This window comes from Nerophis ophidion, linkage group LG15 (assembly GCF_033978795.1).
Source record: "Nerophis ophidion isolate RoL-2023_Sa linkage group LG15, RoL_Noph_v1.0, whole genome shotgun sequence".
NCBI lineage: Eukaryota > Metazoa > Chordata > Actinopteri > Syngnathiformes > Syngnathidae > Nerophis > Nerophis ophidion.
The window spans coordinates 24,819,649-24,836,552 of NC_084625.1; the positions used below are offsets into that span (position 1 = coordinate 24,819,649).

The 16,904-nt window shown below is 38.5% G+C and overlaps 1 protein-coding gene across 1 annotated transcript in view; it reads left to right on the forward strand.

Annotated features, from left to right (window-relative positions):
- bmp6 (bone morphogenetic protein 6) overlaps positions 1-16,904 on the forward strand; it is a 121,361-nt gene that overhangs the window by 67,604 nt on the left and 36,853 nt on the right. Inside the window, exon 2 of the mRNA XM_061921907.1 lies at positions 7,086-7,278. Within this exon, the coding sequence (XP_061777891.1) occupies positions 7,086-7,278 (193 nt within the window). The remainder of the gene's footprint in view (positions 1-7,085; positions 7,279-16,904) is intronic.

Sequence of the window (16,904 nt, forward strand, 5' to 3'; positions counted from 1 at the left end):
GACTTGCAGATAGTCCGGATCTAAATCCAATTGCGCGTCTGTGGTGGAAATTGACAAAAACGGTTAATGACAAGACTCCAACCTGCAAAGCTGACCCTGACAACAGCAATCAGAGAAAGTTGGAGCAAGACTGATGATTACTGTTTGTTGCTCGTTAACTCCATGCCTCAGAGACTGCAAGCACTTATAAATATTATGTCAATGTTATAAAAGCCAGGTGGGACAACAAAGTAAAGTGGTGTGTTGAGTGATTCCATCATTTTTAATCTGATCTTAAAATGAAACTGTTACTGACTACGACGAGGGCGGCGGAGCGTCCGTCTAGAAACTTGAGGGTTCCTTGAATAAATCCAGAGCCATCGTCTACACTGCCGTTGTCACCTACCTTTGCTCCGAGTGGCACTCACACTGGTGTATGACTGAATTCATGTTTGATGGTGGTCGGGGAGGCCTTGGGCGCAAATTGGCAGACACATTTACGTCAATATAGCCCAGGGTAGCGGTGGTTACAAATGTAGCTTACAACCATTTAGTGTGAATGAGGAGTGAATGGTTCTCAGGTCTTGATGTAAAGCAGGGGTAGGGAACCTATGGCTCGCGAGCCAGATGTGGCTCTTCTGATGACCGCATCTGGCTCTCAGATAAATCTTAGCTGACATTGCTTAACAGGATAAGTAATGAATTCCACTTGTAATCACAGTGTTAAAAATAACGTTCAAATATAAAACATTCTCATGCATTTTTATGTTCAAGAAGTTGCATTAATGGTTTGATTGATTGATTGATACTTTTATTAGTAGATTGCACAGTTCAGTACATATTCCGTACAATTGACCACTAAATGGTAACACCCGAATAAGTTTTTCAACTTGTTTAAGTCGGGGTCCACGTTAATCAATTCATGGTAAGAAGTTATTTATTTATTATTGGTTAGTGTGAGGCTTGCCCTCCTGGGGGTTCTTCAGACCACCAAGCACCGACATGAGAGCCTGTTTCAGGGTTACAATATTGTTTTATTTTCAATAAGTCTCTCAGTTGCTTTCCAGCAATTGTATTTTTCTCTTTCGTTCTCGCTTGCACTCTGGCTCCAGCCTCAGCCCCGTTTCTCCTCCTGGCTGCTGCTTATAACAGAGTGACAGGTGATTAGATAACAAGGCCCAGGTGGGCCCTCTGGGCACTTGTCGCTGATTTCGAGGCCGGTCCTGGCACACCCTGCTTCGCTGCAGGCCAGCAGGTCACGCCCCCTCCACAGTTAGCTTCAGAATAGCAATGTTATTACAAAGAATAAGAGACATATTATACTCTAGAAAGGTTAGTCTTACTTAAAAATGCACGCTTTTAATTGTGTTCAGTGTTAAAAATATATTATATGGCTCTTACGTAAATACATTTTTAAATATTTGACTTCTTGGCTCTCTCAGCCAAAAAGGTTCCCGACCCCTGTTGTAAAGCGATTTGAGTGTTTAGAAAAGCGCTATATATCTATCGGTGGCTACAAATGTAGTTAACCACCATAAATGTGTGAATGTGGAGTGAATGGTTCTCAGGTCTTGTTGTAAAGCAATTTGAGTGTTTAAAAAAGCGCTATATAAAATCTAATCCATTTTTACCGCAATATATTTTCTTGATTTCTTTTTAATGTTTTTTAAAGCCAGAAAGTTGCCATTTGAAATGATATAGTGTTGTGTCATGTTTTTTTCCTACAAAACTGAACAACTGAATGATCCAAATCCTCCAAACCAGGGTTGTGTATTTTCCTACTGGGTTTTATGCTGCTGATTTCGATCATCAGTGAGTGAGATCGACTGATACAATAGCGTTCACATGTATTTACAGTACATTTTTCAATGTATGTATGCTGAGTGCCTTTGACAATGTCACAATATTGACACAATATTTTTTACCCCTTATTCTCTTTTATTACATACAATTGTTTGATCAGAACAAAGACAATAGTACACAATAACTAAACAAAATTAAAAACATACTATCTGCTACTCTTTAAAATGCTTTAGGTTTGCCCTCAAAGACCTCCTGTGTCGAGGGCGTTTGTGAACAATAAAACAACCCACATGGTTTTGAGGATTTTTTTTCCCCCTAATCACTATAGTATGGATGATTTACTGATGCTGCTCTTTGTATTGACACCACTAATTTATAGATCGATCCGCCCTCCTCTCACTGACTGTGACGATGATGACACACCAACAGTTATATTATCCTCTCTCTCTCGACTCTTATCAAATAAACTTGTTAATAACATCTTACTTCCATGCTCCATCTACGTTTCTTAAAGTTTACTAATCAGTTGTTTATTGGTGTTGTTTAAAGCAGGAGCTCTTAACCTTTTTGACCTTAGGGCCACAACAGAGGGCCCACTTACAGTCGCGATCAAAAGTTTGCATACACTTGTAAAGAACATAATGTCATGGCTGTCTTGAGTTTCCAATAATTTCTACAACTCTTTTTTTTGTGATAAAGTGATTGGAGCACATACTTGTTGGTCACAAAAAACATTCATGAAGTTTGGTTCTTTTATGAATTTATCATGGGTCTACTGAAAATGTGACCGAATCTGCTGGGTCAAAAGTATACATACAGCAATGTTAATATTTGCTTACATGTCCCTTGGCAAGTTTCACTGCAATAAGGTGCTTTTGGTAACCATCCACAAGCTTCTGGCAAGCTTCTTGTTGAATTTTTGACCACTCCTCTTGACGAAGTTAGTGCAGTTCAGCTAAATTTGTTGGCTTTCTGTCATGGACTTGTTTCTTCAGCATTGTCCACACGTTTACATAGTTTACAAAGTCAGGACTTTGGGAAGGCCTTTCTAAAACTTTAATCCTAGCCTGATTTACCAATCCTTTACGACCTTTGACGTGTGTTTGGGGTCATTGTCCTGTTGGAACACCCAACTGCGCCCAAGACCCAACTTCCGGGTTGAGCATTTTAGGTTGTCCTGAAGAATTTGGAAGTATGTAAATAATCCTAATTTTACATTGTCCCACGTATCCTCTGTAAAGCAGCAGTTCGATTGGGAGCAAAACAGGCCCAGAGCATAATACTACAACCACCATGCTTGACGGTAGACATGGTGTTCCTGGGATTAAAGGCCTCACCTTTTCTCCTCCAAACATATTGCTGGGTATTGTGGCCAAATAGCTCAATATTTGTTTCATCTGACCACAGAACTTTCCTCCAGAAGATCTTATCTTTGTCAATGTGATCAGCAGCAAACTTTGGACGAGCCTTAGGTTGTCGTTTCAGGAGTAAAGGCTTCCTTCTTGCTTGGTAGCCTCTCAGTCAATGGCGATGCAAAACACGCTTGACTGTGGACACTGACACCTGTGTTCCAGCAGCTTCCAATTCATTGCAGACCTGCTTTGTGGTGGTTATCGGTTAACTCTTGATCATCCTGACCAATTTTCTTTCAGCAGCAGGTGAAAGCTTGCGTTTTGTTCCCGATCGTGTCAGTGACAAAACTGTGCCATGCACTTTATACTTACAATTGTCTGCACAGTTGCTCTTGGGACCTTAAAGGCCTACTGAAACCCACTACTACATATATATCAATGATGAAATATTAACATTGCAACACATGCCAATACGGTCTTTTTAGTTTACTAAATTACAATTTTCAATTTCCCGGCTCTTTTTTCTTGAAAACGTCGCGTAATGATGACGTGTATGCGTGTCGTCACGGGCTGTTATGAATATGAGCGCTGCGCACACACACAGCTAAAAGTCGTCTGCTTTAACGGCATAATTACACAGTATTTTGGACATCTGTGTTGCTGAATCTTTTGCAATTTGTTCAATTAATATTGGAGAAGTCAAAGTAGAAAGACGGAGTTTGGAAGCTTTAGCCTTTAGCCACACAAACACACGGTGATTCCTTGTTTAAAATTCACGGACGTGAAACTTTACTATGGATCAGAGCGGACATAGATCCCGACTACATGTCAACCAGCAGGTTCCGGTGAGAAAATTGTGGTTAAAAAGTCGCCACTTACCGGATATCAGCTGAGCTTGTGCCTCCCGTACAGCTGCCGTCGACTTCCCCGAGACACTGTGCGTCAACACCCGGCCTTGGACGTACACTTCCGACTATCAGGTACTGTTAAACTCACTAAAACACTAGCAACACAATAGAAAGATAAGGGATTTCCCAAAATTATCCTAGTAAATATCTCTAAAAACATATGAGTCCGTCTCAATGCAACGCGATTGCAATTGCGTTTTGTTTTTGTTTTTTTTTAACTTTTGTTTTTTTTCTAGTCTAGTCCTCAAACACGAATCTTTCATCCTCGCTCAAATTAATGGGGAAATTGTCGATTTCTCGGTCTGAGTAGCTGTTTTTGTTGGAGGCTCCCATTAAAAACAATGTGAATATATGAGGAGCCATCAACATGTGATGTCATCGTCTGCGACTTCCGGTATAGGCAGGGCTTTTCTCCAGTTGCGAACTTTATCGTGGATGTTCTCTACTAAATCCTTTCAGCAAAAATATGGCAATATCGCAAAATGATCAAGTATGACACATAGAATGGACCTGCTATCCCAGTTTAAATAAGAAAATCTAATTTCAGTAGGCCTTTAAGCTACTTTGAAATGGCTCCAAGTGACTTTCCTGACTTGTCAAAGATTTCCAAGACAAGTCAAAGATTAATTTTTTTCAGATCTGTGCTGCGTTCCTTTGACTTTCCCATTGTCGGGTTTGTAACCAAGTCTAAATACTGCATCACATGAGCCCTATTTAAATGGGCTCAGAGAAGTCAACAGGTGTCGTCAATCATAATCACTCACATGAAGTTAAGAGGCCATGCCATGAAGCTAATTTGATTTGATTGGAACTTTTCTACATCACCAAAACCTTAATTGTAGCCTGATTCCTTTACCACCTTTGACATGTGTTGGGGGTCATTGTCCTGTTGGAACACCCAACTGCGCCCAAGACCCAACCTCCGTCCTGAAGAATTTGGAGGTAATTCTCCTTTTTCATTGTCCCATTTAAAGCACCAGTTCCATTGGCAGCAAAACAGGCCCAGAGCATAATACTACCACAACCATGCTTGACGGTGGGTATGGTGTTCTTGGGATTAAAGGCCTCGCTTTTTGTCCTCCAAACATACAGTATTGCTGGGTATTGTGGCCACACAACATAATTTTTGTTTCACCTACCATCACATAAACAAAGATAAGACCTTCTGGAAGAAAGTTCTGTGGTCAGATGAAACAAAAAATGAGCTGCTTGGCCACAATACCCAGCAATATGTATGGAAGAGAAAAGGTGAGGCCTTTAATTCCAGGAACACCAATCATACCGTTATGCTCTGGGCCTGTTTTACTGCCAATGGAACTGGTGCTTTACTGAGAGTAAATGGGACAGTGAAAAAGGAGGATTACCTCCAAATTCTTTAGGACAACCTAAAATCAGCAGCCCGGAGGTTGGGTCTTGGGCCCAGTTGGGTGTTCCAACAGGACAATGACCCCAAACACACGTCAAAAGTGGTAAAGTAATGGCTAAATCATGCTGGAATTAAGGTTTTAAAATAACTTTCCCAAAGTCCTGACTTAAACCTCATTGACAACATGTGGACAATGCTGAAGAAAAAAGTCCATGTCAGAAAACCAACACATTTAGCTGAACTGCACCAATTTTGTCAAGAGGAGTGGTCAAAACTTCAACAAGAAGGCTACCAAAAGCACCTCATCACAGTGAAATTTTGCCAAGGGACATGTAGCCAAATATTAAAATAGCTGAATGTATACTTTTGACCCAGCAGATTTGGTCACATTTTCAGTCGACCCATAATAACTTCATAAAAGAAGCAAACTACATGAATGTTTTTTGTGACCAAGTATGTGCTCCAATCACTCTATCACAAAAAAAAAAAAAAAAATGAGTTGTAGAAATGATTGGAAACTCAATACAGCCATGACGTTATGTTCTTTGCATATTAACACTGAATTAGTAATCTTGCTCTTAATTTTAAATATATTAAATAATGATATCTAACCTACTTGCAACCTTGTCAGATGATATGAGACCATGTGATTTAATTGAATTACAATTAAAGTAAATACAGTGTCAGCCATAGGTGATCTGTGTTTGTGGTCAGCAGTAATCGGCAATAGCAATCACATACTTTTTCACAAAAATCAGCTGATAGTGATCAGTGGCCGATCGATCGGCACATACCTAATTTTGCCAAAGATCATAGATTCAGTATCAGTGCCCGAAAAACATACGTTGTGGTCGTCTACGGTAACCATTTTTTATGACCTATTCTCTAGTCTTTATTTTTATAGTTGTAATATTACAATTTATTTTTACTAATAGAGTTTAGAATTTCTTAATTTAAAAAAACTCCATAATACTAACGCTTTATACTTTAAAAAATGTTTTACCTCTATTTTGAATGAAATTAATCAAAGTAAATTCTTGTAAACTATTTCCCTTTTGTTCTTGTTGATTTTACTTTTTTCCGTGTAGAATTACCACAAATTTTTTTTTAATTTCTGATTTTTGTTCTTTATTTTTTGGTAAGTTATATTTTATAGTAGTTAAGTTATAATTAATATTTGTTCTTGAAATACAGTAATACAACTTAATTATTCTAATATTACAACTTATATTCTTGTAATATTAGGATTTAATTTTTTTGTATTTCCCCCCCCTTTTTTTTTACACACACTTATGACTTTTCTCATATTGTAAAACAATATATACATATTTTCCCCTTGTAGCATTTGGACGTTATCCTTGAAAAGAATATTTTTTTTTGTCATATTACAACTTTATTCTCACAAAATCACAACTTTTTATCTCTATAAAATTATTAAGGACCTAATTCCTATAAAATGGAGATTTTTTTTCTTGCAATGTTACAATGTAACTTTTTATAAATGTGTTACTTTTAAGGAACAAGATGAAAATAAAACTACATCTCAATTTTTTAAAATATTTTTCGAAATATATGGCATTTATTTGTGAAGGCAATGTATGCATTAAAGAAAGCCCACTGTCAGGAAAAAGTCCAATTGTATCATCCTGCTAACAGTGTTGTGTTTGTGTCCCACAGTGGAGCACGGCCGGCAGCTCTCTGCACAGCGGCGCCATCACAAAGAGTTTAAGTTCAACCTGTCGCAGATCCCCGAGGGCGAGGCCGTGACGGCGGCTGAGTTCCGCCTGTACAAGGAGTGCGTGAGCCGAGCGTTCCGCAACGACACCTTCCTCCTCAGAGTCTACCAAGTGGTCAAGGAGCACTCGGACAGGTAGGCCACTGTGTCCTCTGTAAGGGGAGAAGGTTTTTGCAGAGGGCTGAGTCAACACTGAGGAGGTTTACAATGTCCAATGAAGCAAAAACACGTCTCACAGAAATAGCAGCGCTTCAAAATCCTCCTGTCCAAGCAGCTAATACATGACAAACATTTACATTGCATCCTAAAGCCTACGCAAACATCGTGAGGTTTTAGAGCCATGTTTTAGTGGGAGCCAACGCTGACCAGGAGGTTTGTTCCAATGCATTGTTTTATCTTTTCTCGTCATAGGAAAACTTTTTGACTCTTTGACTCTTTGACTCAAGACTTCATCCCAAAATGATAGACTCAGCACTTAAAAATGTTGTAAATTTTCCCCTAATAAAATTATTTTTTCTTTGAAAAGAAGACTTTATTATTAGAACTTTGTATAATAAATTTGAAATTTAAATTAAATTCCCAAAATACAGTGGGTACAGAAAGACCCCTTTAAATGTTTCACTCTGTTTCATTGCAGCCATTTGCTAAAATCAAAAAAGTTCATTTTATTAAACATAAATGTCGAAATTTTTGCAAATGTATTAAAAATTTAAAAAACTCCAATCATATGTGAATGAATTGTAAATTATATTTATATAGCGCTTTTCTCTAGTGCAGGGGTCGGGAACCTTTTTGGCTGAGAGAGCCATGAAAGCCAAATATTTTAAAATGTATTTCTGTGAGAGCCATATAATATTTTTTAACACTGAATACAACTAAATGCGTGCATTTTTAAGTAAGACCAACATTTTTAGAGTATAGTAAGTCTCTTATTCTTTTTAATAACATTGCTATTCTGAAGCTAACCAATAATAAATAAATTACTTCTTAATGCGACTTCTTGAACTAATGAGGTAGAAAACGAATGGATGGATTAAAATGCATGAGAATATTTTATATTTTCAAAATTGCTTTTAACACCTACCATGAATTAATTTGCATGGATCTCGACTTAAACAAGTTGAAAAATGGTGTAACCATTTAGTGGTCAATTGTACGGAATATGTACTGTACTGTGCAATCTACTAATAAAAGTTTCAATCAATCAAAACTGGGATTACCAGCAGAATGATTAATTACTTATTGTGTTAAGCAATGTCAGCTAAGGTTTATCTGAGAGCCAGATGGAGTCATCAAAAGAGCCACATCTGGCTCGAGAGCCATAAGTTCCCTACCCCTGCTCTAGTGAGTCAAAGCGCTTTTACATAGTGAAACCCAATATCTAAGTTGCATTTAAACCAGTGTGGGTGGCACTGGGAGCAGGTGGGTAAAATGTCTTGCTCAAGGACACAACGGCAGTGACCAGGATGGCGGAAGCGGGGATCGAACCTGGAACCCTCAAGTTGCTGGCACGGCCACTCTACCAACCGAGCTATACCGCCCCCTTATGTAGATAAGTATTCAGACCCTTTGCTTAATTCTTGGTTGATGCAACTTTTGGCAGCAATTACAGCCTCAAGTCTTTTTGAGTATGATGCTAGAATCTTGGCACACCTACAGTATCTTTGGTCTATTCAGAGAGGTGATCAAGAACCCGATGGTCACTCTGTCAGAGCTACCGGATTCCTTTCTGGAAAGAGTAGAACCTTCAAGAAGGACAACCATCTCTGCAGCAAACCACCAATCAGGCCTGTATAGAGTGGCCAGACAGAAGCCATTTCTTTGTAAAAAGTTTACCAAAATGCACCTGAAAAACTCTCAGACCATGAGAAACGAAATGATCTGGTCTGATGAGGCAAAGATTGTAGTCTTTGGCCTGAATGCTAGACATCATGTTTGGAGGAAAACAGGCATCGCTCATCACCAGGCCAATACCATCCCTACAGTATTATTTCATTTACAGAGAGCAGATAAAAGGCCACAATGTAATTTCAAGTGTGGTATATTCATTTGGAATCTGGGGCGGTCATCTCTTAATATGAAGTCCAAAGAGCTGTCACTATCAGTGAAGCAAGCCATCATTAGGTTGAAAAATCAAAACAAACCCATCAGAGTGATAGCAAAAACATTAGGTGTGGCCAACTCAATTACATGCACACACACACACACACACACATACATACATTTACATATATATATATATATATATATATATATATATATATATATAAGTATATATAGTCCTGGGCATGACGTTAAAGTGCATCTGGCAGTGGAGGCTCCTCTATTGGGTCTTGGAGCACTAGAAGGTTAACCCCTTTACTACTGTTACCCCAGGTGGCCCTTGGCAAAGGCCTAGTACCTGACTGCCCCCTAGCCAGGGATACGGTGAAGCATACCTGCCAACCTTGAGACATCCGATTTCGGAGGTGGGGGCGTGGTCGGGGTGGGGTGTGGTGTGGTTGGGGCGTGGTTAAGAGGGGAGGAGTATATTTGCAGCTGTTGTGTGCGCAGTTGTGCACTGCACTCTCTAAAAGCCTTAGATGTTATTGTCACATATGCAAGATTGATTGATTGGAACATTGAATTATTTACATTATTTACAATCCGGGGGGTGGGATGAGGATCTTTGGTTAATATCAGTACTTCAGTCATCAACAATTGCATCAACAGAGAAATGTGGAAATTGAAACAGTGTAGGTCTTACTTAGTAGGATATGTACAGCCAGCAGAGAACATAGTGAGTTCAGATAGCATAAGAACAAGTATATACATTAGAAATACATTCGATTATTTACATTAGGTTATTTACAATCCGGGGAGATGGGATGTGAATGGAGGAGGGTATTAGTAAAGGGTTGAAGTTGCCTGGAGGTGTTGCTTGGAGGTGTTGTGGTGCATGTACAGTAGATGTCAGTATTGTCCTGTTAAAGAGTGTCACAACATTGCTGTTTACGGCAGACGAACTGCTTTACGGTATACGAAAACGTGACTGCTGCTGTTGTTGTGTGTTGTTACCCGGCTGGGAGGACTTTAATGAAACTGCCTAACAATAAACCCACATAAGAAAAACCAAGAACTCGCCCTCGATCATTCTACAGCTATAACGTCATTGGGCAGACACGCTGTTTATATCGTGGGAAAGCGGACGTGAAAACAGGCTGTCCTCACTCAGGTCGGCATGAATTTTGGGAGATTTTCGGGAGAAAATTTGTCCCGGGAGGTTTTCCGGAGAGGCGCTGAATTTCAGGAGTCTTCCGGAAAATCTGGGAGGGTTGGCAAGTATGCGGTGAAGACTTCAACGGCAGAGCAGGCGGAAGACGGTAGATTTAAGAACTACCACAAAGGCTGTGATGTCGGAAGAAGGCTGCAGCAGAGAAGGGTCCCCAGTCGCCTTGGACTCCATGCCACTGAACCCTGACCCGATTCTGTCAAGGATCGTGTGGTGACTGTCTGTGCACCAGTCTCCCCACGTTAAACAAAGTCACGCACAGGCATCCTCCATAAAGGGATACACCCCTACCTGGATGATCGTCATACTTGCTTCGATGACCGCCAAAAATGATATATGTATATATATATATATATTTTATATATGTATATATTTATATGTGTGTGTATATGTATATATATATATATGTATATATATATATATATATATATATATATATATATATATATATTTTATATATGTATATATTTATATGTGTGTGTATATGTATATATATATATATATATATATATATATATATATATATATATATATATATATGTCTTGATTGGATTATCCGGAGAATAGTGCTCGATACCGTGGTAGAGCGCAATATGTAGGTGTGGGAAAAAATCACAAGACTACTTCATCTCTACAGATCTGTTTCATGAGGGGTTCCCTCAATCAAATCTCCTGATGATTGAGGGAACCCCTCATGAAACAGATCTGTAGAGATGAAGTAGTCTTGTGATTTTTTCCCACACCTATATATATATATATATATATATATACACATTTAATGATTTTTTATTTATAAAATAATTAAATACGTTTTTTAATTTAACAACATTACTTATGATATGATGCAATATGTCATAAAATTAAATTTTTATTCTCCTCACACTTAAACTTTATTTTAATAAAAAAACGTTCTTTTTATTTTTATTTTATTTTTTCTATATCAAATCCGGTCTTTTCTTGCAAGATTAAGACAGTTTTTTTTTGGTTTTCTTCTTGTATTCATGCATGCTATTTTCCTCTATTATTACAACTTATTTCTCATCATATTGAAGTCCCTTATTTTGCAGCTGTATAGCCAGCGTGCTCACTAGTCCAAACAGTTTGGGTGCGGTCTCAAGCGCTCTGAGGCTCAAAGTGATCCAGAATGGATTGAAAAGATCTAAGAAGTCCATCTAAAGATGCTTCCAATGCATATTTGTCCTTTCTGTCCAAAGGCTTGAAGGCTATTAGGAGCTACAGTACTTATTTTCTGCATTCCTTCATCTTTACAATGGCTGCTCTGTACACGTAAAGCCTTTTATTTTCACACTTAGATGGTAGATTAAAGGGCCAGTCGAGCTCTGTATTATTTTAGGAACATATTTTTTCTTTTTAACCATAGCTTTAAATGAGCCACACCCAAAGAAAAAAATAAAATTGCAGGAAAGGGTTTAAAAAAATGATGACCTAGCACAAATCTAACAATTGTCTTTAAAAACCCAAAGCTTCTGCGCTCATCCTTAATAGAAGACACATCATTTAATTACAAACAATAATTATATATTATATATATTATATATATATATATATATATATTATATTAGGGACGGCGTGGCGCAGTGGAAGAGTGGCCGTGCGCAACCCGAGGGTCCCTGGTTCAAATCCCACCTAGTACCAACCTCGTAACGTCCGTTGTGTCCTGAGCAAGACACTTCACCCTTGCTCCTGATGGGTGCTGGTTGGCGCCTTGCATGGCAGCTCCCTCCATCAGTGTGTGAATGTGTGTGTGAATGGGTAAATGTGGAAGTAATGTCAAAGCGCTTTGAGTACCTTGAAGGTAGAAAAGCGCTATACAAGTACAACCCATTTATCATTTATATTGCACAAAAGAAATAGTCTGAAACTGGGAATAATCTAAATCTTAACATTTCGCAATCATTGAATCAGCAGGGAGCTTATTGCCTTGTGAAAAAGCAGACAGGTGTTTTGGCTAACAGCAGGCGAGGAATGTGAGACGGTACAGTGCCAAATATGTGGTGTCCAATGAGCTCGGGACAAATGTTGGTGCTCGAGGTTATGCCAGTTGGTCACACTTTGACACACTGACTTCTTCAACAAAACACTTCTGAAGATTATAAAGAAGCAACTTGACCTTTAACCTTAAAGGGGAACTGCACCTTTTGGAATTGTGCTTATTGTTCACAATCATTTTGAGAGACAAAAACACATTTGTCTTTTTTTTTTTTTAAGATTTTAAAGATGATGAAAACACTTGCAAGATATGATTAATGAGAGTCACTGTTGTAGCCTTCAAAGCCCCCTAAAACAACTTTAAAAGCATACATCGACATTTTATAAACACACTGCAAGTCTATATATAATGGAGTAACAGACATGTTCATAATAATATGTTATATGTACAATATTTACCCTATTTTGGTCATTTTAAGCATTGCCAGAACTAATTTCCTTGGTGCATTGACCTCCGTTTCCATTGCAGCTCACTTCTTACTTTCGTCAACAAATGTGTTCCTACTTCCGGAAACAAATACGTGTGTTCTAATCATGGCAGACTTGGTCAAAGACAACGAAGACTACTATTTTTGAACAAATGAGAATTCACAATCATATCTTTTTGAACCTGAAAATATGGAGGATGAACTGCTGGTTATAGAAGCGAGCATGAACAGAGGGTGAAACGTTGGAGCACATGAAAGCCGAGAGAGTGAGGTCAGTGTGATTTTGACGCCGTAAATGTGGAAATTGGAGCTAAGCTATTTAGACATAAATGGATTGCTTACCCAAAATCCACTGGAAATGTCCCCAGCCAGCGAGACTAAACGAACAACTGTCCATTGAGTGAGTCACTATACAGTTGATCATGATACATGCAGCACGTCATGCGTGTTATTACAACTACAGTACATACACTGTCTGGCTAGCTGTGTATAAACAAAACATGAAATGTGGGCTAATACTTGACAAATACTGTAATGTGATTGTTCATGTTTTTTAGTCAGTGACGATTGTTGACCTATCCTATTACCAACTCAAATGTGATTCGGGTGCTAACGTAGAAGCTAGCTTATCTCTTGCCGGAGATATCTTATAGATAGATAGATAGATAGATAGTACTTTATTGTTTCCTTCAGGAGAGTTCCTTCTGGAAAATTTAAAATTGCAGCAGCAGTGTACAGAGTTGAGATCAATTAAACAGTAAAAAGTAAATAATGGGGTTATAATGGAAACAAAATACAAAAATATTAAAATAAGAATAAAAATAAAAACCAACAACGAGAATAAAAATATAACAGTAAAATAAGAATATAACAAGAGAAACTAGGCAGTAGTGACCATGTTATGAAAACATATTGCACTATTATGGCTAATACCATAGCACGCTGATGTGTTAGTATGCTAGAAAAACATTTCTTCGGTGTTCTCTCTTACAGGATTTTAGGTTAATACAGTTTGGTTATTATACTGGTTACAAATGGTAAATTAAGTATTGTTGATTTTTGAATCCATTTCTAAAGGTATTTAGAGGTACAATGGATTGTTCCCATTAGCTTCATTGCTAGCCACCAAGAACGAGCTGATTTTTACATGTTAGATGGCAAAAAAAAAAAAAGTTTTTCTTCCGGTCTCTCATGACTGTGAAGGAAACAAAAAGAAAGTGCAGTTCCCCTTTAGTATTGCACTACATTGAAGCCACGCAGTGCTGTTCAAAACCCCCTTGTTGGTTGGCCTTACAGCATAGCTCGGTTGGTAGAGCGGCCGTGCCAGCAACTTGAAGGTTCCAGGTTCGATTCCCTCTTCAGCCATCCTAGTCACTGCCGTTGTGTCCTTTGGCAAGACACTTTACCCACCTGCTCCCAGTGCCACCCACACTGGTTTAAATGTAACTTAGATATTGGGTTTCACTATGTAAAGCGCTTTGAGTCACTAGAGAAAAGCGCTATATAAATATAATTCACTTCACTTCACATATTAAAACAAATTAAAAATGAATGCCTGCATCCAAAAAAAAAAAGAGGATTAGGAACACAGGAAACTTTATTTTGTATTGTTTTTACCCTGTATTTTGAAGAAGAAAAAAAATATATATTTTCAAAATATTGAAACTTACATTTTCTAATATTTCAACCTTTTTTCAGACTATGGTCAATTACTTTTTTAAATCATGAAATTAGTTTTGACTGTACTGTGGTAAAATTATGACTTCTGGATGATTAAGAAAACCCCCCCAAAAGCACCTGTTTGCTGAACAACATATTTTTTAAATATAAAAATATCGTAAAAGAATTCAAACAAAACTTCAAACTAAATTTCAAAAGCAGATATAATTGCCTTTAATTGACTATTTAAAAGATCGCAATAGCCAGAACATTTTTTCTATTTTTTAAATAGCAAATTTAAAAAAAAAATTGTCAGCCTCAAAAATTACAACATTTTTGAAAATATTTTTTGGCTATGTAATATTTATGCAATTTTTAAAGGCCTACTGAAACCCACTACTACCGACCACGCAGTCTGATAGTTTATATATCAATGATGAAATATTAACATTGCAACACATGCCAATACGGTTTTAAATTTCCCGCGGAGTTTCCTGTTGAAAACGTTGCGGAATGATGACGCGTATGATGACGCGTGTTTGTGACGTTATATGTTGGAGGGGACATATTAGCCCAGCACCACTTGCGGCTAAAAGTCGTCTCTTTTCATCGCGCATTACACAGTATTTTGGACATCTGTGTTGCTGAATCTTGTGCAATTTGTTCAATTAATAATGGAGAAGTCAAAGTAGAAAGATGGAGGTGGGAAGCTTTAGCCTTTAGCCACACAAATACACGGTGTTTCCTTCTTTAAAATTCCCGGAGGTTAAGCTTTACTATGGATCAGAGCGGTCAAGTGAACATGGTTCCCGACCACTTGTCAACCGGCAGGTTTCGGTGAGAAAATTGTGGTAAAAAGTCGCCTCTTACCGGAGATCAGCAGAGCTTCTGTCCTGCTGCAGCTTTGTGACTTCTCTCAGAGACTGGCGTCAACACACCCGTGGACACACCCCTCCGACTGTAAGGTATTATTTAACTCACTAAAACACTAGCAACACAATAGAAAGATAAGGGATTTCCCAAAATTATCCTAGTAAATGTGTCTAAAAACATCTGAATCGCTCCCAATGCAATCGCCTTTTTTTTTTATTTACTTTTTTTATTTATTTATTTATTTTTTCTAGTCCTTCACTCTAAATTTCCTCATCCACAAATCTTTCATCCTCGCTCAAATTAATGGGGAAATTGTCGCTTTCTCGGTCCGAATAGCTCTTGCTGCTGGAGGCTCACATTATAAACAATGTGCGGATGTGAGGAGCCCTACAACCCGTGACATCACGCGCACATTGTCTGCTACTTCCGGTACAGGCAAGGCTTTTTTTATTAGCGACCAAAAGTTGCAAACTTTATCGTCGATGTTCTCTACTAAATCCTTTCAGCAAAAAATATAGCAATATCGCGAAATGATCAAGTAGGACACATAGAATGGACCTGCTGTTCCCGTTTAAATAAGAAAATCGCAGTTCAGTAGGCCTTTAATCAGGAAACAGTTTTGAAATAAGTGATGTAATCTGTATTGGCTGTCTATCTTTGTACTCCTTTTCAGACCAATAGTAAGAATGTGATGTACTTGGATGTGACTAAACCACATGATACACCAGATGATCTAATTGCGGCCCCCTGCTGTGCTAAATTATTCTCCATGCCGCAAAAAGTTAGGATTCACGCGGGCGGCGCCGGCCCTGAAGGCAACTCTCGTGGCCCCCCTGCTGTCCTCTCGCCAGGTGTGTGTCCACAAACACAAGACGTGCAGAACACAGCGCGGGGGTGTGGTGGTGGGCTAACGGGCAGAAGCACCCTAATTAATGAGCAATAAAGAGGAGCCGCTGATGCATGACTGCAGGGACATTCTCTGAACACCTGGATGATTGTCAGGCTTTGATGTGTCTCCAGGAGGACATGTCATTACCACTGTAATGTACAGTGGGAGCACAGAGACCCTCTTATCACTCGGACTCTTCCAGTAAACTCTTCACTCATTTCATTGGACACGGTCCTCTATCATTTGGACAAACATGACCTCTGACCTCACAAATAGGCTTAAAATCCTAGAGAGACACACTGACATTGCGTTATCTTTTCCCAGATGCATGGAAGCTGTTTGAGATGCACGTCTATATTTAAATTCCAAATTTTTGGGGGGCAAATTTTCCTTCTAAATTGTCTTGCTAAGTTCTTTATTTTCATATGGTGTTTAAATCACTCTTAAAAACACTTTTATTCCATGGCCTTTAACATTCTGTGATCTCCATCCTGCTATGGCATCCCATAATGCAGTGGTTCTCAAATGGGGGTACGCGTACCCCTTGGGGTACTTGAAGGTATGCCAAGGGGTACAAGATATTTAAAAAAAAAAATTCCAAAAATAGCAATATTTCAAAAATCCTTTACAA